The sequence below is a fragment of the Ranitomeya variabilis genome, chromosome 1 (assembly GCF_051348905.1).
Source record: "Ranitomeya variabilis isolate aRanVar5 chromosome 1, aRanVar5.hap1, whole genome shotgun sequence".
Classification (NCBI taxonomy): domain Eukaryota; kingdom Metazoa; phylum Chordata; class Amphibia; order Anura; family Dendrobatidae; genus Ranitomeya; species Ranitomeya variabilis.
The window spans coordinates 549,465,324-549,492,123 of record NC_135232.1 but is presented as its reverse complement, the minus strand read 5'-3'; the positions used below and the strand labels follow the sequence as shown (position 1 = coordinate 549,492,123).

General features: G+C 47.5%; 1 protein-coding gene across 1 annotated transcript; it reads right to left on the bottom strand.

The window, feature by feature from the left end:
• Positions 1–1,244: 1,244 nt before the first annotated feature.
• SELENBP1 (selenium binding protein 1) lies at positions 1,245–7,968 on the bottom strand. The gene is made up of 12 exons (XM_077255475.1): positions 7,822–7,968; positions 5,248–5,301; positions 4,730–4,842; positions 3,956–4,141; positions 3,767–3,884; positions 3,489–3,671; positions 3,200–3,381; positions 2,937–3,015; positions 2,608–2,729; positions 2,284–2,376; positions 2,007–2,125; positions 1,245–1,760 (listed from the first exon to the last, which is right to left on the bottom strand). Exons 1-12 carry the CDS (start codon positions 7,823–7,825, stop codon positions 1,598–1,600), a joined length of 1,416 nt encoding a protein of 471 aa, XP_077111590.1. The 5' UTR covers positions 7,826–7,968; the 3' UTR covers positions 1,245–1,597.
• Positions 7,969–26,800: the final 18,832 nt, after the last annotated feature.

The following is a 26,800-nucleotide window of genomic DNA, read 5'->3' as shown; positions in this document are numbered from 1 at the left end:
CTGTTGGATGATATCCGTACTGCATCACTAGTAGACTACAGTGACCTCTACTCCCACCTGCTGGATGTTGTCAGTACTACACCACTAGGACTACCCAGTGACATTTACTCCCACCTGCTGGATGTTGTGAGTACTACACCACTAGTAGACTACACAATGACCTCTACTCCCACCTCCTGGATGATATCCGTACTGCATCACTAGTAGACTACACAGTGCCTTCTACTCCCACCTCCTGGATGATATCCGTACTGCATCACTAGTAGACTACACAGTGCCTTCTACTCCCACCTGCTGGATGTTGTCAGTACTGCACCACTATTGGACTACACAGTGACCTTAAGGCTATGTGCACACGTAGGAAATGTGGTGCAGAATTTTCTGCACTAAATCTGCATCTCCTGGCAGAATCCGCAGGTGCATTTTTTTATGTGTTTTTAGTGCAGATTTTATTTCTATAATGGAGGGGTGCAGAAACGCTGCAGAACTGCACAAAAGAAGTGACATGCACTTCTTTGAAATCTGCAGCGTTTCTGCGCAGATTTTTCTGCACCATTAGCACAGTTTGTTTTTTTTTTCACATTGATTTACATTGTACTGTAAATCACAGTGCAGTTCTGCAGCGTTTCTGCTGCAGAAAAAAACGCTGCAGAACTGCACTAAATCTGCATCGTGTGCACATACCCTTAGGCTATGTGCACACGTTGCAGATTTGACTGTGGAATTTTCTGTGCAGATTCAGAATTTCTTGGCAGAAAATGCAGGTCAGAATCTGCGCCTCTTTTTGGTATGTGCACACGTTGCAGATTTCTTCCTTTTTTTTTTACCCCTGCAAATTTCTATTATGGAATACGTGCAGAAACGTAGCAGATCTGCAATAAGAATTGACATTGTCCTTTTTTGAATCTGCTGCGTTTTCTGTGCAGATTTTTCTGCACCATTAGCGCATTTTTTTTTGCCATTGATTTACATTGTACTGTAAGTCACTTGCGGAACTGCAGCGTTTCAGCGCGGAAAAAAAAGCTGCAGATCCGCAGGAAATCTGCAATGTGTGCACATACCCTCCCACCTGCTGGATGTCCTCAGTTGGACCCGGGTGACCCCAGTGAGCTGGTACCTGGCGTTGGGCCCCGGGTGACATCCCCATATGACTATAACCATATCCCATAATGCTCACGTGCACTATGATGCCGGGCAGTTCACTAGACGTCGTCTACGGGGAAACAATGATGCAGCAAGAGACATTTGATGCATTTGAAATTTAATGGAAGTGAAAGTTACAAAGCAACATGATCACAAGTATGGACCCATCTGATACCCGGGGATCAGGGCGGAGGGGCTCCTCGGTAGAGTGACGCTATTCCTCCTCATGAAGACCCCATGGAAGTGTGTGGGGAGTCTGAGAGGTGGAGCGCTGCTGAAAGGAGCGCTAATCTGCATGCTTACTATAGGGGTCACAGTATGGCAGCCGCCTGCTCCTGTGATTTTAGGAGACTTCCAGATAGGCCTCTGAGGTGAGGATGAGCAGATCAGAAGGCAGGATGCTGAGGATAGAAGTACAATCATCTTGATGGGGTGGGTGAGATGATACAGAGCTCTAGATCCAAATGTCAGAGCTGCAGTCTCCTCCTGGATAGCGACACTCGTGAGCCAGGACCGGACCGTCCGGCTCCTTCCCAAAATCCACCATGAAGTTGGGGTTCAGCTTGAGGCCGCCCTTGTGTGTGTCCACATCAATCTGCAGCATGACGGAGCCGTCGCTGTGGAATAGACATGGATCAGACATCGGTAGCGGCACACACTTGGACATTACTAACGGGATCCCCCCTCACTATCTAGGGGAAAGCTGCAAATTTAATCCCAGAATCCCCCACTGATGATGTAAAGGAGCACTGAGCGGTGTGATCTGCGCTGTGTGCACGGACACTGACATGGGGGGTCTATATAATGTACCCCCACAGCGCAGGTCCCTTATAGCCCCCCAGAGGGTCACACACATTTCTTACTGGATCATATCAGGGTAAAATTGCTTGTCCCAAGCGCTGTACAGAGATGTTGTCACATAGAGCCTTCTCCCGTCCAGGCTGAGCTGGATCATCTGCGGTCCCCCTGGGACGCACCGCCCCTGTAAGACACAGGACAGTAGATAATAGAGGGTGACAGGGAGACATAAGTACCCCCGGGACCCTCCGCCTATAAGAAACAAGGCAAGAGATGATAGAGGGCAATGGAGATATGAAGACCCACGGGTGTCATGGACCTGGGAGTCTGCGGATTTCTCACCTTTACCATCAAGGGTTCAGGCTGAGACTTCAGCTCTTTGTCCTCCAGAACTGTAACTGGACCTCCATGCAGGATACTGCCAGCCAGAAAGATCTGCAGAGGAGACACCGTGGGTTAGAGAGATGCTGGGGCCACTGCTGCCTCCATGTTCTCTACGATCCTGCCCTGAGCCACCGCCACATGACCTGGGGGGGCTGCAGGTTATTGAAAAAGTATGCAAATTGCCGCACTTAACAAGGATGAAGTCTGACTACTGACCCCTACAGGTATGCACACGGATGCCGCTTTCATACGGTGATGTCCCATGAAGCTCTGGTCACTCACCTGTCCCACCAGCTTCGGGTGCTGAGTGTCGGAGATGTCGTATTGTCTGATGTCCCCATGCAGCCAGTTACTGAAGTACAGGAATCGGTCGTCCAAGGAGATCAGGATATCGGTGATCAAACCTGTGGAGTTTATAATATATATATATATTATACACACATACTCCCACACCCAGCCCTCTGTCTACCCAGCACTCCCCCACACACAGTCCTTGATATAAACATACAGCCCCTCATATACCCAACCCCCCCACACACACAGTCCTTCGTATACCCAGCCTGCCACCCCCCCCATACAGCCCCTCAGCTACCCAAACACACACAGCCCACCTGGCATGTCGGATAATGCCCACCCGTGCACCTTCTTGGCCGGCACCTGGATCACCTTCTCTGCAGCCCATTTGCCATCCTGAGAAGTGAAGAAATTAGAGCTAAGCGGGCGTTTCCCCTGTAATCTGGGCGATTCCACACCTCCAGCATAGACCATGGATGGGTACTGGGGCTTCTGAAGCAATCGTCTGCACTCTAAACCTGAGAAGATGGTTTGGCCTGAAATCCTGAACCCCCTCCCCCTAGCCTTGCCTCATCCTTACCTTTCCCTTAAAGAACCGGAACACAGAACTGCTGAGAGCGCAGCCGACAAATCCCTCCGCCGCATCCGGGTTGTGCAGGAAGCGGATTTCCAAGGGGATCTGTCCATCCTCTCCCAGGTCCAGAGTCTGGATACGAGTGTGCCTGGTCCAGTCCCACACGTGTATGTTGTGGCCATAGTGTCCTGGAAATCAAAATCTGAATGAGGCCTGGACCACCCTGTGCGCCATTCACACTGCGCGGCTCCTCCACCCAGACATGAAGACCTGACGCTTGCTGCCTCCGTCCCACCTGCTGCCACATCCTCTATCCTGAATCCATTGCAGAGAACCTTCGGGGCCCCCCACTCGGTGCTCATCATGACATTGTGCCGTGGTTGGTACCAGAAGTCATAGCCATAGGGTGCCGCTTCTCCTTGTACCTCCCAGTTTCCCTTCACTTCAAATGTTTCTCCATCCAGTAGGACGAATCCTCCTGAGATGTGAATAGGAAAGATACAGACATGTCAGGATTATAGGACGCACCCCTTCTACCCGGCAGCACAATATGTATATATGGGGTGTCCTCACCTTTACCGTTCCCTTCAGGGTCTCCCAGGGTGCTGATCATGATTTCCCCACAGCCAAGGCAGTGAGAGGTGTGCAGATTCCCCAGGCCACACTTCTTCACGTCCTCAGCTTCCACCACCTGCAGAGAGGAGAAGACTGTGGTCAGCTCCCAGGAGGCATGCAGCGGCGGCCAGCTCACGTAATACCTACCTTGTGGAGTTGAGGGGCCCGCTGGTCAGTACCCACATCAACCACATAGACCCGGGAAGAGATGAGACAAGGCAGGATCAGCTTGTTTCTCACTTTCGTGTGGTCCCCGTAGCAGCTGCTGCAGGTGTTCCAGCCTGAATGGTGCAGCTCATCATTCACATGGGGCATCGGCAGACGGTGAATGACCTGGAAAATGAAGAGCATGTCACTACCTGCAAGAGGGCAACCATTGGCTTCCCGGGAGCATCTACACTCACCCACAGAGATAGTACAACTATAGCATGTCACCAATGGATGCACCAGCACCTCCGCTACAATCAAGAGCCATCCCTGGGAAACCATAACCTCTGCCTGATCGAGAGCCATCACCTGCGAAGATCACCTCCGCTCGATCTAGAGCAATCTCCAGGGAACCATCACCTCCACCTCATCTAGAGCCATCTTCTGGGGAAAATCATCTCCACCTGATGTAGAGCCATCTCCAGGGAACCAACACCTCTACCCAATCTAGAGCCATCTCCAGCAACCCATCACCTCTACCCAATATAGAGCCATCTCCGGGAACCAACAACTCCACCCGATCTAGAGCGATATCCAGGGAACCAACAACTCCACCCGATCTAGAGGCATCTCCAAGAAACCATCACCTCTACCCAATCTAGCGCCATCTCCAGGGAACCATCATCTCTGCCCGATCTAGAGCCATTTCTAGGTTACACAGATGGTGAACATTTCAGCAGCTGGTACTGGACCCTGAGCGTCTGCCGTCATTACCTGGGAGTACTGTGCAGATTCCGGCTTCACGTCCACGGTGGCCAGGTAGTCCGGCTTGTTAATCCCAGTGGAGCGATAGATACAAGGTACGTAGATTAACTCCTCGCAAGGACCTGGAGATGAGGGTGACAGGACAAGCATCATTACAGGGAACAGGGGACCCCAGAAGTGAATAGCCCCTGACAGGATACCCCATCCCACATGCATGTGACTTGTGATTACTAGCCCGGAATAAATAGATGGCTGTACTCAATAGGTCAAAGCAATGCATTGAATGACCACTGATGGTGTCAGTGTGTAAACACAGAAAGCCTCCTCCTTCCAGCTGTACATTGGGGAGGACCCCTGTCAATGTGCACACCCAATCAGCATGCGGCTACACACTTTCTGCAGCCGCATTTCCCTCTCCTCTGTATTATACTAAAGGGGGCGCTGCCTGTAATAACAGATAATAATGCATTACATAATCACACATATGGCTGATTTCTGAGAATCATCAGGTGCTTTAAGCCCCCTACCTTTCATGGCTTCCAGAGGCGTCTTGTATCCGGGGCCACATGATACACACTTCGCTATAAAAAAGAAGACATTATGTCAGGAATGACCATCAGCAGGACAATCACATCTGGACTGCAAGGAGTTGACGCTGTGCCTCAGCTGACCTCTTCTTACCATGCCGCCATGTAGAGGCCTGACTGCTGCCCCCACAGGTTTAGCTGGGTGGTCACAGACAGCCTGTATATACAGTGACCTGAACGGTGGTCTCTCCATGCCAGGAATATAGTGATGGTGGTAGCACTATTAACCCGCCCCATAACTAGGGCATTGGCAATGAGGGGGTTAAGAATGACCGGTATAGGTGACACCTGTAGGTTATGGCCTACCTGATCATATGCACACAGGGCTCTGCAGACATTTTATGACCCTGGTGACGTCACTTTATGGAGAGGACGTGGATCTGGACACATCTCCAAGCAGATTTACGGCCCTTATAACTCTAGTTATTACTCCCTACAGTAGATCACGAGGGGCTACGTGTGAGCAGACAAGTCCTGGACGAGACCCATCTGTGTCATCCGGGTGAGACAGCCAAGAATGCCTGCAGACCCCGAAACAGGAAAGGGGCGCAAAGGGAGTACGAGACATTCACTGTCGCTCTATATGTATCGGACGGAGACCACAGCCATCTATTTCTTTTTAGAGGATGTGTTTCCTAACCAGCCTGGAGGAGGAAGAATTTTGAAGACAGCTCATAGAATCTCATGGCTTTCAGTATCACCTCTATGCTGATGACACACAGATCTACATCTCTGGACCAGATATCACCTCCCTACTAACCAGAATCCCTCAATGTCTGTCCACTATTTCATCCTTCTTCTCCGCTAGATTTCTGAAACTTAACATGGACAAAACAGAATTCATCATATTTCCCCCATCTCACGCGACCCCCCCAACGAACCTATCCATTACAGTATATGGCTGCCCACTCTCCCCAGTCCCACAAGCTCGCTGCCTCGGGGTAATCCTTGATGCTGATCTCTCCTTCAAACCACATATCCAAGCCCTTTCCACTTCCTGCCGACTTCAACTCAAAAATATTTCACAAATCCGTACATTCCTCAACCAAGAATCTGCAAAAACCCTAGTCCATGCCCTCATCATCTCTCGCCTTGACTACTGCAACCTCCTGCTCTGTGGCCTCCCCTCTAACACTCTCGCACCCCTCCAATCTACTCTAAACTCTGCTGCCCAACTAATCCACCTGTCCCCCCGCTATTCCCCAGCTTCTCCCCTCTGTTAATCCCTTCACTGGCTCCCCATTGACCAAAGACTCCACTACAAAACCCTAACCATGACATACAAAGCCACCACAACCTGTCTCCTCCATATCTGTGACCTTGTCTCCCGGTACTTACCTACACGCAACCTCCGATCCTCACAAGATCTCCTTCTCTACTCCCCTCTTATCTCCTCTTCCCACAATCGTATACAAGATTTCTCTCGCGTATCACCCCTACTCTGGAACCCTCTACCACAACACATCAGACTCTCGCCTACCATCGAGACCTTCAAAAAGAGCCTGAAGACCCACCTCTTCCGACAAGCCTATAACCTGCAGTAACCACCAATTGACCAAACCGCTGCATGACCAGCTCTATCCTCACCTACTGTATTCTCACCCATCCCTTGTAGATTGTGAGCCTTCGCGGCAGGGTCCTCTCTCCTCCTGTACCAGTTATGACTTGTATTGTTTAAGATTATTGTACTTGTTTTTATTATGTATACCCCTCCTTACATGTAAAGCGCCATGGAATAAATGGCGCTATAACAATAAATAATAATAATATGTACGGGACAGAGACCACCAGCATATACAGTATCCACCATATGTACAGGACGAAGGATATATCCACCATATGTACAGGACGGAGGGTGTGTGTGTGTGCGCGCGCGCGTGCGCGTGCGTGCATATACATATCTCATGTGTAGAGGACGGAGACCACCGACATTTTCCACACATACAGGACAGTACTGTATACTGTGTGGGTGTCAGAAAAATTATGATGGTTGTTGTAGTTACTGGAAACAAGAGCCCCAGAGGTCCATGAATACAAAAATTAAGAAAAAAGTTGTGGCATCTCCTGCAGATGTCAGTCCATACTTTCATCGGATCCCTGGCAATAACCGTCTCCCACACAAGAGCAACATGACGTATCATCTCATGTGCTGCCCCCACCTGGTGGCTGATTCCAGGGAGCAATAGCCTGCATGCAGCAGACTAGATCTCAACCGCAGCTTTCCTATATGAATATGTAGCGACTGCCTGTCTGACGCCTCCGTCTTCTTACAAGCAGCGATATTCTCCCAGCAGTGACACCGTGCAGATCTACCACCGTCACAACACTACTCACCTGCGATGACACCTGGGATATCAACAATTAACTGGCACAGAGTCTGCTGCTCCCCACAGTGTGGTAACACATTTCACCACTGACTAGGCAGCTTCAGGAAAGTCAGGCTGCACTGGAGGAAAGTTCAGAGGGACAGGAAGAGCAGAGTCTGGGGACAAGAACCGTGCAACAAAGTCTCACCCATGCTGCAGATGTCAGATGTTTGGTCTCCTCAGGCAGCTGACTAAATGCAGGTCTCCACAGAGGACTCTCTTCTCCGGACTCTGGGTTTCTCCTATTTGTACAGCCTGTGGGAAGGACAGAGGTGCAGGGAGGATGGTGCAGCGAAGGTGTTCTGAAAATTGTCGGCATGTCGTAGATAGTAGGGATGGGCGAGGCTACGGAGTCACGTGCCGCAAACTGACCAATCACGGCCAAGCAACAGCTGAAGATGCAGGGTGGAGAGAAGAGGAGCTCTGGGCGGGGCTCTGGGCGGCAACATGCCTGAAAATTTCAGGGACGGGCGTGATTATGGCACCTGGGGGCCTGGTTAAAACCACAATAGTGAGGGAGGGGGCGTGACAAAGGGAGGGGGGCGTTACTATGCTCAGAAATTTCAGGGCGTCTTCATTTCTGCAAAGGGGGGTGATTAAAGCAGCGGGGAGTGACTACATGCCGAGAAGGGGAGTGTATCCATGCCCAGAAATTTCACCAGAGGGACGATGCTGAAGTTGGTTTCTTATTCGTTCAGTTTCTTATTCGGCTATTTTTTATTTTCTGTTTTTTTTCAGGTTTTTCAATAAAAATAAACCATTGTAAGTATATAATATTATGCGGTCATGTGCCCTCTTGTGAATACACTTAAAAACAGATAAAAATATTAGAAGGCTGGCACAAAAATGGGCATCAAAGTGGGCACTGAGGTATGGTATTAAAGGTGTTAAATGGCTTTGTGCCACTGATCTGACACCTGACTTGCATACCTTGTGATGCCACACATCAAGTTCCTGTCAATCCAGCCTGGCACAAATGGGTTCTGGGCATCAGAACTGGCATCAAAGTGGGCAGAGAACCAATTTTCACACATGCGAATAAGTAACAGCTATTTTTAAGGGGTTAAATGCCTTTGTGCTACTTATTAAACACCTGATTTACATACCTACTGATGCCCCACATGAAATCCATGTCACTCCAGCCTGGCACAAATGTGTTCTGGGCATCAAAACTGGCATCAAATGGGGCAAATCGCCCATTTTCACTGATTTGAATAAGTAACAGCTATTTTTAAGGGGTTAAATGCCTTTGTGCCACTAATCTAACACCTGATTTACATACCTAGTGATGCCCCACATCAAAGTCAAATCACTTCAGCCTGGCACAAATGGGTTCTGGGCATCAAAACTGGCATCAAAGGGGGCAAATCGCCCATTTTCACAGATTTGAATAAGTAACAGCTATTTTTAAGGGGTTAAATAGCTTTGTGCCACTGATCTAACACCTGATTTACATAACTACTGATGCCCCACATGAAATCCAAGTCACTGCAGCCTGGCACAAATCGGTTCGGGGCATCAAAACTGGCATCAAAGTGGGCAAATCGCCCATTTTCACAGATTTGAATAAGTAACTGATGTTTTTAAGGGGTTAATTGCCTTTGGGCCACTGATCTGACACTTAAAATACACAGAAAGTGATGCCCTGCATCAAACCCAGGTCCCTTCAGCCTGGCCCAAATGGGTTTTGGGCACCAGAATTGGCATCAAAGTCGGCAAACAGCCCATTTTCACAGATTTGAATAAGCAACTGGTGTTTTCAAGGGGTTAAATGACTTTGGGCCACTGATCTGACACTTAAAATACACAGACAGTGATGCCCTGCATCAAACCCAGGTCCCTTCAGCCTGGCCCAAATGGGTACTGGGCATCAGAACTGGCATCAAAGTGGGCAAACAGCCCATTTTCACATATTTGAATAAGTAAGTGATTTTTTAAGAGGTTAAATGACTTTGGGCCACTGATCTGACACCATTATTACATGCATTTTGATGCCCTGCATGAAATTCATGTCACTTTAGCTTTTCCCAAATGGGTTCTGGCCGTGAGAATTGGCATCAAAGTTGGCATTGATTTTAATGATTTGAATAAGTAACTGAATTTTAAGGGGTTAAATGACCTTGGCCACTGATCTCACACCACTACGACATACACAGGCTGGAGACACACTAGCGATTTAAAAATTGGTCCTATTTATTGCAGGAAAGTCTGACGAGTGCAATGCAAGTGTCATGTGAGTGTCAGGCGTTTTTTGTGCGAGTACAATCTGACTTCTCACACCTAACACCCGATCTACATCCGACTGCAGTGCGATTTTAACATGAGATTTTACATACAGAAATGTTATTAATCATTTACACATAGTTTTAAAACGTAATATTCTTCAAAATGTATATACCGTATATATTCTAGAAAGATAGATTAAAAGCCGGCAAATGATCAGCCACGTACATTTTAATCAGAGTGACAGGTTAGATTACGATAGAATAGAGATATACACATAGAATAAATGTGTGGTGTGTGTGTGTGTATACATATATACAGTATATATATACTGTATATATATATATATATATATATATATATATATATATATATATATATATATATATATTATAACGCTGATAGCGTCACTCTGTCCAAAGCCTTTATAGACTGCGCAAGCGCGACGCGTCTGCACAGTCTGGATCCCACAGTGTGACGCATCCGGGGAGGAGGATTGTGGCCCAGGAGATCGCGGTATGAGTAAGCACTGAACGCATACCGCTATCTCCAACGGAGAAGCAGAGACGCACCAGGAGGGTGAGTATGAAGGGGGAGGGTGAGCCATGCTATATTCACCTGTCCCCGTTCCACCGCCGGGTCTTCCGCATCCTCTGGCTGTGACGTTCAGGTCATAGGGCGCGATGACGTGGTCAGTGCGCGCCCCCTGCCTCAACAGTCACAGCCAGAGGACACGGATGACAGAGTGGCGCGCGGCGGTGGAACAGAGACAGGTGAATATCGCAAGTGCCGGGTGTGACGGGGCATGCGACAGAGCAGGAAGAGACACCACGCCAGTAATCAATCCAATAAAATTTATCGGAACAGGGAACTGGGACAACACAAATCAAAGTAATTCTGCAGCGTCCGTAATTAGTCTACAATGAGTCCACACAAAGGGAGCAGATCCGGGGGCGCCACCTGGCAATCCGAAGCCAGGCAAAAGAAAAATAATCCTGGGATGGGTTTACTGGATCCAGCAGATGAGGGACACAACACCATTCCACGTGGCAGCTTTTAATCCTCCACACACGGGCACCAGGATCTCGCCTCAGCATACGATCCCAGCCCTTCGCAAGTCACCACACAATTGAATCAGCCAACACATGAGTCTATTGTTCTGTGTCCTGGGATCCATCCCTCCATGAGGGAAAGCTCCCCCTTCTGGTTGTTGACTCAAGCCTGATTACATAGCAGTCCAGGGACACAGGCCGGGGGAGGGACACGCTGTTACACCGGGGGCCTTAGCCAGCGGCGACTCCAGCACCTGACCCCCATAGTGCGCTGGTGTTCCCGCCTGCTTAGGCACTCGGCGCCCAGCGACGAGAGGTGAGTCTGTCATTTTTTTTTTTGAAATCGCAGCATCAGCATACGGGGCATATTATGCTATGGAGCATCTTATGGGGGCCATCAACGATGGGAGCAGCACATGACAGAATGGGGGCGCAGAATGGGTGCAGCACATTACAGAATGGGGCGCAGGATGGGAGCAGCACATGACAGAATGGGGGCACAGGATGGGAGCAGCACATGACAGAATGGGGGCGCAGAATGGTTGCAGCACATGACAGAATGGGGGCGCAGGATGGGAGCAGCACATTACAAAATGGGGGCGCAGAATGGGAGCAGCACATGACAGGATGGGGCGCAGGATGAAAGCAGCACATGACAGGATGGGGGCGCAGGATGGGAGCAGCACATGACAGGATGAGGGCACAGGAAAAGAGTAGCACATGACAAGATGGAGGCGCACAAAACAGGATGAGGGCACAGGATGGGGCTGCACATGACAGGAAGGGGGCGCAGGATGGGAGCAGCGTATGACAGGATGGGGGTGCAAGATGGTAGCAGCACATGACAAGATTAGGGGGCAGGATGGAAGAGGCGCATACCAGGATGGAGACCATATACCAATACAAATGCTCGCCACCCGGGCGTAGAACAGGTTCAATAGCTAGTGGGTGTGTGTATATATATATATATATAACGCCAAGAAGACCAAAAACGAACGGCACTGTCTGTGAAACGAGGTTATCCAAAAATTTCGGGTTCAGGTATTAATGAATAATAGTCCTAGCATCAGCCATGCATCAAGATCATAGGTGCTCTTCTGAAAATACACGAAAATCCATGACCATATGCAAGAAGAAAGAGAAGGCACTCACCGATCTAAAATTCCCAACTTTATTTCATCTTCATGTTAACAAAATACTGACCCGTGGAAGCGCAAGCACAAACGGCCGTCGTCTATCCCTGCTCACAAGAACTCCGCTCCTCACTCCCCCGGCCATGGAATTTTTTTAACATTAAGATGAAATAAAGTTGGGAAATTTAGATCGGTGAGTGCCTTCTCTTTCTTCTTGCATATGGTTATATATATATATATATATATATATATATATATATATATATATATATATATATATACACTGTATATATATAGTCTTTATATTGCAGAGAGAGATACATAGAAGAATAGCCGGTAATTCATTTGTCAGCCTCTCTAAAATCACTGCTGGAGCCGACAGGATAGAAGACATGGTTTACATACACTAAGTAGATGCAGAATAGTTAGATATGTACTGTATATGTCAGTGATCAATACAATTAGTATAGTGTGTGTGCAAATTAGAGGACATGTATGTAATTAATAAAAGATTATTTTTGGGGGAAAAAATGTTGCGGGCTCCCGCATAATTTTCCAATCCAGAGAGGGAAAGCCAGCGACTGGAGGCCAATGTTTATAGCCTAAGAAGGGGTTAATACCCATGGATCTCCCCAGGCTATGAATATGAGCCCACAGCTGTATTTTTAGTGTTTACTGGCTATTAAAATAGGGTAGCCCCCAAAAATGACATGGGGTACCCTTATAATTAAATTCCAGAAAAAGCTATGCAGACAGCTGCGGGCTGATATTCATAGCCTAGGAAGGGGCCATGGATATTGACCCCTCATGGCTACAAACACTAGCTCTCAGCCTCCCCAGAAATGTCACATTTTTAAGATTCACCAATTTCAGCACTTAGCCTCTCTCTTCCCGCTGCCCTGTATCGGTGGTATATGGGGTAATAGTTTGGGGGTTGATGTGACCTTTATATTGTAAGGTCACATCAAGCCCGGCTTAGTAATGGAGAAGTGTCAAGAAGACACCTATCCATTGCTAATCCTATAGTTGTTACAGGTTCAATAAAGACGCAGCCAGGATAAAGTCTTTTAATGAAATAAAACACTAAACACAGTTTTTCATCCTTATTATCCAGCTAATACATACAACGCCCTTGTTCTCCTGTAATTAAAAAAAAACAAAAACAAAAACCCAACAATATACCATACCTGTCAGTCGTTCTGTCCCACGCAGTAATCAATATCTGGGGAAAATACAGTTTGCAACTAGGAGCGGTGCTGAAATGCAACCGCCATGGCTGCAAACTACTGGGGAATGAGGAGATGCTGCCAGTGCAGCTACAGAGACTAGTGCTGATGTCACATAGTCTGCCCTCCCTTCCGGCTTGAACTGCAATGAACTCTGCAGCGTGGGAAAATGAACTGGCATTTTCCCACGCTCCAGAGTTCAGCGCGGGTCAGGCAAGCAGGGAGGGTAGACGCAGTGACTTCACCGCTAGTCACTGAGGCTGCGCTGGCAGCATCTCCTCATTCCCCAGTAGTTTGCAGCTGGGCTGGTAGCATCTTAGTACAGTCCTGGTTGCAAACTGTATTTTCCCCAGATATGGATTACTGCGTGGGACAGAACAACGGACAGGTATATTGTTGTTTTGTTTTTTTTTATTCATTACAGGAGATCTATAGGATTAGTAATGGATAGCTGTCTTATTGACACCTCTCCATTACTAAGCCGGGCTTGATGTGACCTTACAATTCAAAGGTCACATCAACCACCCAACTATTACCCCATTGCCACCGCTACAGGGCAGTGGGAAGAGAGAGGCTAAGTGCCATAATTGCCATAAATCATGCAGCTGCGTCAACAAAAACTAAATCTCTGAGCAGTCACAAATACTCGGAGATTTCCCGAGCAACAAGTATATTCGCTCATCACTATTAACTACCTGCAAAAAACACTTGATGAACTTTCGATAGTAGTTTGCAAACCCCAAGAAGCGTTGCAAATAGTGATGAGCGAGTATACTCGTTGCTCGGGCTTTCCCGAGCACGCTCGGGTGGTCTCCCGAGTATTTGTGACTGCTCAGAGATTTAGTTTTTGTTGATGCAGCTGCATAATGTATGGCTGCTAGCCAGCCTGAGTACATGTGGGGGTTGCCTGTTTGCCAGGGAATCCCCACATGTAATCAAGCTGTCTAGTAGCTGTAAATCATGCAGCTGCGGCAAGGAAAACTAAATCTCTGATCAGACATAAATACTTGGAGACCACCCGAGTGTGCTCGGGAAAACCCAAGTAACGAGTATACTCGCTCATCACTAGTTGCAAACCCTTCAAGTCACGGGGCTGAACCCAATCACTAATAGCCTGCACCTTCTTGGGATCCATGTGAAACCCCTCATTGGAAACAATCAAACCCAAAAATGATAACTCCTGTACAAAAAATTAACATTTCAAATTTTGAAAAAAGTAGTTTTTCCCTGAGTCTATGAAGGACAGTACGCAAATAGTGAAAATGGGTTTCACTGTCAGGGGAGTAAACCAAGATGTCGTCAAGGTAAATAATCGCAAAGTGACCGATCAGATCAGCAAACACAATATTAATAAAATTTTGAAAAATGGCCAGGGGTGTTTGTTAGCCCGAAGGACGTAAAAAGATTCTCAAAAAGAACTTCTCACGTGAGAAACGCCGTCTTCCACTCGTCTCCCTCTCAAACACTTATCCAATTATAGGCTCCCCACAAATCCAACTTTGAAAATCATTTGGCCCCAGACAACTGGTTACACAAGTCAGGAATGAGAGGAAGTGGGTAAGTGTTTCTCACAGTGATTTTGTTGAGTTCCCGAAAGTCGAGGCAAGGACTCAAACCACCATCTTTTTTCTTTACAAAGAAAAAGCCAGCTGCCATAGGAGAAACATAAGGGCGGATATGCCCCTTACGAAGACTCTCGGCAATATACTCCTTGATGGCCAGCCGCTCAGGACAAGACAGATTAAATTGATGGCACAATTAAAAGATGGATGTGGCGGTAGAACCTCAGCCTCGCTTTCAGAGAACACGTCTTCAAAGACCTTCAGATACTCCGGAATAGCTTCCAGACCGACAGACAACACAGATACACACTTCAAGGACTTAGATAAGGACCATTGAACAATTTCCTCAGTAACCCAGTTAATAACAGGGTTTTGATGCTGTAACCAAGGCATTCCCGACACCAACCCACTATATTTGCCCACTTTGATGCTAATTCTGGTGCCCAGAACCCATTTGGGCTAGGCTGGAGGGACCTGGGTTTGATGCAGGGCATCGCTATTTGTGTATTTTAAGTGTCAGATCAGTGGCCCAAAGCCATTTAACCCCTTAAAAACAGCAGGTCCCTATTCAAATCTGTTAAAATTGGCTGTTTGCCCAGTTTGATGACAGTTCTGATGCCCAGAACTAATTAGGGCCAGGCTGAAGAGACCTGGTTTTATTGTGGGGCTCCCTGTTCTATATGTATGCACTCTGGTATCAGTGGCACAAAGGAATTTAACCCCTTAAAAACACCACTTACTTATTCAAATCTGTGAAAATGGGCTGTTTGCCCACTTTGATGCCAGTTCTGGTGCCCAGAACCCATTTGGGCCAGGCTGGAGAGACCTGGGTTTGATGCAGGGCATCACTGTCTGTGTATTTTAAGTGTCAGATCAGTGGCCCAAAGGCATTTAACCCCTTAAAAACATCAGTTACTTATTCAAATCTGCGAAAATTGGCTGTTTGCCCACTTTGATGCCAGTTCTGGTGCCCAGAACCCATTTGGGCCAGGCTGAAGGGACCTGGGTTTGATGCAGGGCATCACTGTCTGTGTATTTTAAGTGTCAGATCAGTGGCCCAAAGGCATTTAACCCCTTAAAAACATCAGTTACTTATTCAAATCTGTGAAAATGGGCTGTTTGCCCCATTTGATGCCAGTTCTGATGCCCAGAACCCATTTGTGCCAGGCTGGAGTGACATGGATTTCATGTGGGGCATCATTAGGTATGTTAATCAGGTGTTAAATCAGTGGCACAAAGGCATTTAACCTCTCAAAAATAGCTGTTACTTATTCAAATCTGTGAAAATGGGCGATTTGACCATTTTGATGCCAGTTCTGATGCCCAGAACCCATTTGTGCCAGGCTGGAGTGACATGTATTTCATGTGGGGCATCAGTAGGTATGTAAATCAGGTGTTAGATCAGTGGCACAAAGCTATTTAACCCCTTAAAAATAGCTGTTACTTATTCAAATCTGTGAAAATGGGCGATTTGCCCCATTTGATGCCAGTTTTGATGCCCAGAACCCATTTGTGCCAGGCTGGAGTGACATGGATTTCATGTGGGGCATCAGTAGGTATGTAAATCAGGTGTTAGATCAGTGGCACAAAGGCATTTAACCCCTTAAAAATAGCTGTTACTTATTCAAATCAGTGAAAATGGGCGATTTGCCCCATTTGATGCCAGTTTTGATGCCCAGAACACATTTGTGCCAGGCTGGAGTGACATGGATTTCATGTGGGGCATCAGTAGGTATGTAAATCAGGTGTTTAATAAGTAGCACAAAGGCATTTAACCCCTTAAAAATAGCTGTTACTTATTCGCATGTGTGAAAATTGGTTCTCTGCCCACTTTGATGCCAGTTCTGATGCCCAGAACCCATTTGTGCCAGGCTGGATTGACAGGAACTTGATGTGTGGCATCACAAGGTATGCAAGTCAGGTGTCAGATCAGTGGCACAAAGCCATTTAACACCTTTAATACCATACCTCAGTGCCCACTTTGATGCCCATTTTTGTGCCAGCCTTCTAATATTTTTATCTGTTTTTAAGTGTATTCACAAGAGGGCACATGACCGCATAATATTATATACTTACAATGGTTTATTTTTATTGAAAAACCTGAAAAAAAACAGAAAATAAAAAATAGCCGAATAAGAAACTGAACGAATAAGAAACCAACTTCAGCATCGTCCCTCTGGTGAAATTTCTGGGCATGGATACACTCCCCTTCTCGGCATGTAGTCACTCCCCGCTGCTTTAATCACCCCCCTTTGCAGAAATGAAGACGCCCTGAAATTTCTGAGCATAGTAACGCCCCCCTCCCTTTGTCACGCCCCCTCCCTCACTATTGTGGTTTTAACCAGGCCCCCAGGTGCCATAATCACGCCCGTCCCTGAAATTTTCAGGCATGTTGCCGCCCAGAGCCCCGCCCAGAGCTCCTCTTCTCTCCACCCTGCATCTTCAGCTGTTGCTTGGCCGTGATTGGTCAGTTTGCGGCACGTGACTCCGTAGCCTCGCCCATCCCTACTATCTACGACATGCCGACAATTTTCAGAACAACGGCAGACGGCGGAGCAGGGAGAGCAGAGGGAGGGGTAGGGAAAGTGGAGGGTGGTGCAAGGGGGGCGGTGCAGGGAGGGCAGAGGGAGGTGCAAGGGGGGCCAGTGCAGGGAATGCAAAGGAAGGTGCAAGGAGGGCAATGGGAGATACTGTGAAGGCAGAGGGCGGTGCAGTGAGAGCAGTGTAGGGAAAGTGGAGGGTGGTGCAAGGATGGTGGTGCAGGGAGGGCAGAGGAAGGTGCAGGGAGGTCAGTGTAGGGAGTGCAAAGGTTGGCGCAAGGAGGGCGGTGCAGGCAGGGCAATTGGAGATACTGGGAAGGCAGAGGGAGGTGCAGGGAGGGCAGAGGGAGGTGCAAGGAGGGCAGAGAGAGGTGTAAGGAGAGCAGTGCAGGGAGGGAAAAGGGATATGCACAAAGTGCAGAGGAAGGTACACAGAGGGCAGTGTAGGGAGGGCAAAGGAAAGTTCAGGTAGGGGAGAGGAAGGTGTAGGGTGGGCAGAAGGAGGGTGTTGCAAGGTGGGCAGAGGGAGGTGTAAGGAGGGCAGAGGGAGATGCAACAAGGGCAGTGTAGGGAGGGCAGAGGGAGGTGCAAGAAGGGCAGTACAAGAAGGGCAGAGTAAGGTGTAGGGAGGTGCAAGAAGGGCAGCGCAGGGATGGCAAAGGAAGGTGCAAAGAGTGCAGAGGAAGGTGCATGGAAGGCAGTGCAAGGAGGGCAAATAGAGATGCAGGGAGGGCAGTGCAGGGGAGGTGCAAGGAGAGCATAGGGAGGTGCACGGAGGGCAGGGTGGGAAGAGGGCAGTGCAGTGAGGGCAGATGACGGTGCAGCAAGAGAAGAGGGAGGTGAAAGGAAGGTGGAGGGTGGTGCAGGGAGGGAGATGCTGGGAAGGCAGAGGGAGGTGCAGGGAAGGTGAAAGGAGGGCAGAGAGAGTTGTAAGGAGGGCAGCCCAGGGAGGGCAAAGGGAAGTGCACAGAGTGCAGAGGAAGGTGCACGGTGGGCAGTGCAGGGAAGGCAAAGAGGGGTGCAGGGAGGGCAGAGCAGGGAAGGTGGTGGGAGGTGCAAGGAGACCAGTGCAGGGAGTGCAAATAGATGTGCAGGGAGGGCAGTGCAGGGGAGGTGCGAGGGGAGTAGAGGGAGATGGTGGTGAAAGTAAGATGGGGGGTGGTGCAAGCAGGGCATAGGGAGATGCTGGGAAGGCAGAGGGAGGGCAGAGAGAGATGCAAGTAGGCCAGTGCAGGGAGTGCAAAGGGAGATGCAAGGAGGACAGTGCAGGGAGGGTTGAGGGAGGTGCAAAGAGTGCAGAGGAAAGTGCACGGTGGGCAGTGCAGGGCAGGCAAAGAGAGGTGCAGGGAGGGTGTCATGAACCAGGGGTGTATGGTTGCCCCCATTTCTTTCTTCAGGGGATTTAGTTATATCCCACTTCCCAGTTCCGATTTGGAACTTCCAGTTCTCTGGTACCCCCTTTACCCTGAGGTCAGTCAGGGAACTGCACCTAGGATAATTAGTTGCCAAAACGACTGCCTGGTCATGTACTTGCTATTGGGCATGCTGCCGTGAGGGTAATATAATTATTCCCAGCCGCAGCCAAGCAATACACTTATAAACCTCGTTCCGTCACTGCCAGCGTTACCCAACAAGCTCAGTAAGCTCCGCTGCCTCCAGCTCCTATTAAGATTAATAACGGGTCAGGAGCCAACCCAATTAGCAGCGTAATTTACTTCAGAAGGCTTAGGATACATTTTAGAACAAGGAAAATGAAGCTAGTAACTATTATAAATTTTACTCCAAAAAAGATTAGGCAGTGTTTACAAAAGTATATAAAAACATATTACCAAAATGAGACAATTATATATGTACAAACAATTACAAAATAAAAAGGCTTAAAGGTGAATATAAACTTACATTTGTCTTATACCATGGCTGACCATGAGGCATTGGGGAGGGGTGACATCAAAATGCATTACAGAGCGTCTCCTAACTGGGCAAAGACTAGAGCAAAATGAGGTCCCACTATCTTATACCCCCTGCTCGTGACATCACTAAGTGGGCTGCGCCATGGACTCCACTCCCCTTTCCAAAGAGACTGAGAACTTTATTAAAACTCATATCCGTCATAGCGTACGCACGGAACCTCGCAGAGTGATGACGAAAGTATTGCATGTCTTCTCACGAGGTTAGCTTCCATTTAAGTCTAAACAAGGGGTAGCTGGGTGACCCAGTTAAGTAGTAATCCGTTTCTCCATCTCTGCTAGGCGCTGCGCTTAGAAAATGCACTAGTGTGTAGACCTATTTTTGGACATTCCAAATATGTAACTTTCACACCTATGTCACTACTTGGGGTCAAATTATACCATCTTCCATCAGTCCTCTGATTCACAATGAAGCACATCGGTCAGACAAAGGAAGGTTTCTGCTCACTCTCTTGAGGGAGGGGGGATGAGTGGTTTAAAATTACACAGGCAGAGTGAGAAGGAGCTTTCTAGGCAGTGAGAGGAGGGAAGGGGAAGGTCAAACAGCACACAACGTGTGTTAGGTGTCGAGTTCCCACCGCTGCACAGGGGGAATCTCGAACCATGTCCGCTGTGGTCTCCGATTCTCATCCAGCCGCAGTGGAACCTGCTCAGCGGAGACGTCGGTCCCAGCGTCTGGCTCAAGCTGATACTGTGCGAATGGTTACTGCTGCCTTTCCAGGCTCTGCCTTTGTAGCCAGCACTGATCAGCAGCAAGCAGGCCTTTCTGGGACTAAGTCCTGCTTTTCCCATACTGAGCATGCCCATGGGACGACCTCCCATTGGAGGTCGGGGGTCACATGCTCAGGTCCTGTTGCGGCTCCTATTAGACCATCAGGAAGGTCCTGGAGCGCTACTGCTATAAAAGGTTTGCATGGCCGCTCGGCCGTGCTCTAGTGTAAACTTATTTACTTGTGTGTGTGTAGATGAATGCCTGTCGATTGATGAAAGCTTCGAATCATTCCCATCCCTAGTGTTGTTCCCTGCTCGCGAATGGTGGAAGCTACCTAGCGCCAGACAGTGATACTCTGCACATCCAGCACACAATTCAGCGTCTCTCAGCAGCGACCGCCAGTGTGGAGCTGTGCACTTAGTGTGCTTTCCTGGCCCTGGTTAGGGTGGTTAGTGGCATCCGCCAAAGCTGCGTTGTACGCACTGTTGTGCAATAAATTATTACTAGTTCAGGTCTATACCTGACACCACAGTAACGGTGTCGAGCGTAAGGGGTCTAGAGGAACTCTTTACCCGTGTCTTGGGACAGAGGTCTGTGACCTTTTACTTGCGCTCTCTGTGCGGTATCGCAGCCCTGTGACGCAACAGGGTTCGCTTCCTTCATACCGGGTGAAGCTAACCCATGTGTGTATTCACATTATACCACCCTCTAGTCCGCCATTACCAAGCAGCAGGTGTCCTTTCTGCACGGTGGGCCCCGGACTGCGAGCGCACCTCATATCCTCTCTAATTATTATTTGGTGCGTTCCGCCAGTCCTAACATTACACTAGCGCCAAGGTCTGGCTAGTAATGGTGGCTCTCGAGCGCACAACCTCAGCTGTGGATGTTACCACAGTAGCTGTTCAGGCTGCTAGCGTGGCTGCAGCCACTTTGTCCACGGCCACCCCTGTTCCGACCTTATCCCGCCTCCTGCTGCCAGATAAATTCTCTGGTGATAGCAAGTCTTGTAGGGGGTTCGTGAACGAGTGTGCAATTCACCTTGAGCTCCTGGCTGCATGTTTCCCCTCAGAGCAGGCTAAAGTGGGATTCATTATATCTCGCTTGTCGGACAGGGTGTTGAAGTGGGCTACACCGCTGTGGGAGCGCGACGATCATGTGGTACAGAGTGCTCTGCGGTTTCCGAGCACTCTGAAACAGGTCTTTTTGGGACCCCAAGTCACCCATGATACAGCGCTCCAACTGCTTGCATTGACACAGGGTTCATCCATGGTCATTTTTCCGTCCACTTCAAGACTTTAGCATCTGAGCTGGAGTGGCCGGATAAAGCCCTCATCCCTGTATTTTGGAGGGGGCTGGCTGAGCATGTGAAGGATGCCTTGGACACTAGGCAGATTCTTGCCACACTGGAGGAGCTAATAACTATAGCTACCCGCATCGACCTTCGTTTTAACGAGCAAAGGTTGGAGAGAGCCCAGTGTAGGCAGAGGTTTTGGCTGGCTCCCACATTCGCCACACCTCTGGGATCTCCGGACCAGGCGTCCGAGCCATATGAGGCCGTGGAGATGTCATGAGCGGGGTCTAAGTCCCGGACCACTCGTGCACTCAAGGTCTGTCCGGTCTGCTAGCAGTCAGAACATTATGCCAAGAAATGTCCCCAGCGGTCGGGAAAATGTCAGCGTCTAGTGGTAGGAGGAGGAGGTACACTAGACACGGTGACGTTTTCTTCCAAATTGTCCTTCAAGGGGACAATTACCTTAGGCCCATCCACTCATATGGTAGAGCTTTGCATGGATTCCAAGGTGGAAGGCAACTTCATGTCTTCTGCCTTCGCCCAACGGCATGCAATACCTCTGGTGATGCTCGCCAAACCAGTGACCGTACGAGTGGTGAATGGGTTGACACTGCCCTATCTCTTTACTCATCATTCCTGAGGGAATTGATGAGGTCCTGTTAGGGATACCTTGGCTACGGTACCATAGACTGGTCCACAGGCAGAATTTTGGGATGAAGTGAATCTTGTGAGAGTAGGGAGTGCGTTCAGGTTGCTACTACTGAGGTATCCACAGATCTTTCCTCTCTCCCCAAGCTCTATTGGCCCTATGCGGGCGTGTTCTCCAAGAGGGCTGCGGAGACCCTTCCGCCTCACCGCCCCTATGACTGTCCTATTGACATCTTGCCTGGTGCTGAGCCTCTCCGGGGTCGAGTCTATCCGTTATCTCTTTTGGAGACAGGAGGCAATGTCTCAGTACATCGAGGAGAATCTGGCGAGGATTCATTAGGAAGTTAGTGTCACCCACAGGGGCTGGGTTCTTCGTGCAGAAGAGGAACGGAGAACTACAGTCAGGTCCATATATATTTGGACAGAGACATTTTCCTAATTTTTGTTATAGACATTACTGCAATGAATTTTAAACAAAACAACTCAGATGCAGTTGAAGTTCAGACTTTCAGCTTTCATTTGAGGGTATCCACATTAAAATTGGATGAAGGGTTAAGGAGTTTCAGCTCCTTAACATGTGCCACCCTGTTTTTAAAGGGACCAAAAGTAATTGGACAATTGATTCCAAGGCTATTTCATGGACAGCAGCAATACCACGTGGGAAATGAATCCTGGTTAGTATATGGAGTTTTCATTATGCACAGTCACTTTCCTAATAGGATTTATTACATGTGATTTGGTTAGGTGCACTTTATGGATATGCTTTAGTTACATACTTTCTATTTATTAAATATATTAAGCCATACTACTTGGATTTAGATATACAGTTATAAGCACTTTATTTATCTATTAATATTTATAAAAATGAAATTTGATATATATAATATGGGTTTCCCTATTTATGGTAGATGAATTAATATAAAAACCGTATGCTACTGTTATGGAATATTCAGGTTATGGGTGGTATTCTGCTCCCTTGGGTTTTTAGACTTGTTGTATATGTTTTTTAATTGTGTTTTTTGTGTCAGTTTGGATTGGTGTTCCTAATAAAATTATCTATATTTTGAACATTATTTGTTTTTGTATTATTTATTTATTTTTCTTACTTTGGTTTCAAGCGGTTTTCTTTTTTTTTCATTAATATAGTTGTCTGCTTGATTTTCTTCATGGATTTGTGATAGGTTCTATTTTGTGCTCCTATTTTTGTTGGTTTAAAGTTTATTTCATGGACAGGTGTGGGCAATCCCTTCGTTATGTCATTCTCAATTAAGCAGATAAAAGGCCTGGAGTTGATTTGAGGTGTGGTGCTTGCATTTGGAAGGTTTTGCTGTGAAGTAAACATGCGGTCAAAGGAGCTCTCCATGCAGGTGAAACAAGCCATCCTTAAGCTGCGAAAACAGAAAAAACCCATCTGAGAAATTGCTACAACATTAGGAGTGGCAAAATCTACAGTTTGGTACATCCTGAGAAAGAAAGAAAGCACTAGTGAACTCATCAATGCAAAAAGACCTGGGCGCCCACGGAAGACAGCAGTGGTGGTTGATCGCAGAATAATGTCCATGGTGAAGAGAAACCCCTTCACAACAGCCAACCAAGTGAACAGCACTCTCCAGGAGGTCGGCGTATCAATATCCAAATCTACCATAAAGAGAAGACTGCATGAAATTAAATACAGAGGGTTCACTGCACGGTGCAAGCCACTCATAAGCATCAAGAATAAAAAGGCTAGACTGGACTTTGCTAAAAAACATCTAAAAAAGCCAGCACAGTTCTGGAAGAACATTCTTTGGACAGATGAAACCAAGATCAACCTCTACCAGAATGATGGAAAGAGAATGGCGAAGGAGTGGTACAGCTCATGATCCAAAGCATACCACATCATCTGTAAAACATGGTAGAGGCAGTGTGATGGCGTGGGCATGCATGGCTGCCAGTGGCACTGGGTCACAAGTGTTTATTGATGATGTGTCACAGGACAGAAGCAGCTGAATGAATTCTGAGGTATTCAGAGACATACTGTGTGCTCAGATCCAGCCAAATGCAGCCAAACTGATTGGTCGTCGTTTCATACTACAGATGGACAATGACCAAAACATAAAGCCAAAGCAACCCAGGAGTTTATTAAAGCAAAGAAGTGGAATATTTTTGAATGGCCAAGTCAGTCACCTGATCTCAACCCAATTGAGCATGCATTTCACTTGTTAAAGACTAAACTTCAGACAGAAAGGCCCACAAACAAACAGCAACTGAAAACCACCGCAGTGAAGGCCTGGCAGAGCATCAAAAAGGAGGAAACACAGCGTCTGGTGATGTCCATGAGTAGTGTTGAGCATTCCGATACTGCAAATATCGGGTATCGGCCGATATTCGCTGTATCGGATTTCCGATACTGAGTTCTGATACTTTTACAATATCGAATACCGGAATCGGAAGTTCCCATAATGCAATAAGCCAGTTGAGGATCCTAAGAAGTGTTGGCACATCCTGTTAGGCATGTTAGCCATGTTAACTAATGGCATGGCTGTGATTGGCTGCTGAAATGATGTCATGATGTGCTATAATGGGTGTGGGTGGTGCGTGGGCGGAGACTGCGTGTCTGTGTGTGCAGGCCGGGTCTGTGCGTGCCCGTGGGGGATCTGTGCGGGCCTGCCGGGGGTCTGTACGGGCCTGCCGGGGGTCTGTGCGAGCCTGCCGGGGGTCTGAGCGGGCCTGCGGGGGTCTGTGCAGGCTGCCGGGGGTCTGTGCGGGCCTCTCGGGGGTTGTGTGTGTGTGCAGGCATCGTCCGATGGGACTACAAGTCCCATCAGGCTATGCCTGCTACTATGACAGTGATTGACACATTAGCCAATGATGGGACAGTAGTAGTCCCATCATCCGGCTAATGTGTTGAATGTAAAAAAACCCCACAAACATACATACTACATACAACATTCTACATACTACATACATACAACATACATACTACATACTGTACATACTACATACATACAACATACATACTACATACTACATACATACTACATACAGCATACTACATACATACTACATACATACAACATACTACATACATACTACATACATACAACATGCTACATACATACTACATACATACATGCAATATACATACAACATGCTACATACATACAACATGCATACTACATACAACATACTACATACATACTACATACATACAACATGCATACTACATACATACTACATACATACATACAACATGCATACAACATGCTACATACATACTACATACATACAACATACATATTACATACATACAACATACATACATACAACATGCATACAACATACATACTACGTACATACTACATACATACTACATACAACATACATACAACATAGTACATACATACAACATACATACATACAACATACATACATACTACATACATCCAACATACATACTACAGACATACTACATACATACTACATACAATACATTCATACATTACATACAATTCATACATGTAGACATACAGTACATATAACATAGAGTACATACTCACCATCACTTGTCACTTTGATCCCTGAAGCCAGTGTCATCTGTAAAAAATATTAAAATAACAAACAACCAATATACTCCCTGATCCGCAGAAATCCACGAGTGTCCCACGACGATCTCCCGTGGAGAACAGCAGCATCAGCTGATGCGACCGCTCTCTAGGGGCTCCAAGAATACAATGACGGGAGAAAGGTATCCTTCTGCACTGTATTCCTCCGCCGCTGTAAAAAAATAGTTCCTAGTCTCACTTTTGGCATTGCTGTGTGAGAAAGTTCCCACGCAGCTTTTGCCATAAAGTGAGACCAGTGAACTATAGTAACCTCTCAGTGATGCACTGCAGGAGCCATTGTCTCCTGTCAATGTGTCACTGAAGGTCCTATAGAGCAGTGACATCACCCGATGTCACTGTTCTATAGGGGAGATCGTCGTGGGACACTCGTTATTAATTGGACTATGGCAGACAGGTAGTATACGGTTTATTATTTTAATTTTTTTGCAGGCGCTGAAGTATGGTAAGTATGGTTAAATTAAGAATATTAAAATACTTTTTTCTGGCTGTGTCTTTATTTATTTTTTTAACTCTTTCACTACTGTAGGATTAATAACGGATAGGCGTCTTATTGATGCCTCTCCATTATTAACCCGGCTTAATGTCACCTTACAATAGCAAGGTGACATTAACCCCTTATTACCCCATATCCCACCGCTACACGGGAGTGGGAAGAGAGGGGCTAAGTGCCGGAATTGGGCCATCTTACAGGTGCGCCATTTCTGGGGCGGCTGCGGACTGGTATTTGTAGCCGGGGGGGGGGAATATCCATGACCCCTCTCTAGGCAATGAATATAAGCCCACAGCTGTCTGCGTAGCCTTTCTGGCTATAAAATATAGGGGGACCCCACGTCATTTTTTTGGGGGTCCCCCTATTTTAATAGCCAGAAAAGGCTACGCAGACATTTGCGGGCTGATATTCATAGCCCGGGAGAGGCCAAGGGTATTACCCCCTTCCCAGGCTACAAATACTGGCCCCCGGCCGTCGGCATTCCCCCTCTGGCGCAGAAAATTGCACGGGAGCCCACGTAGTTTTTTTCCCGTTTTTTTCTTTATGTTCATTTATCAACATCGGCCTATCTATGGATATATCTATCTATAGATATATCTATAGATACATAGATGTTTCTATCTATATATCTATCTGGCTAATTTCACACATCAGGTTTTTGCCGTCAGGCACAATCCA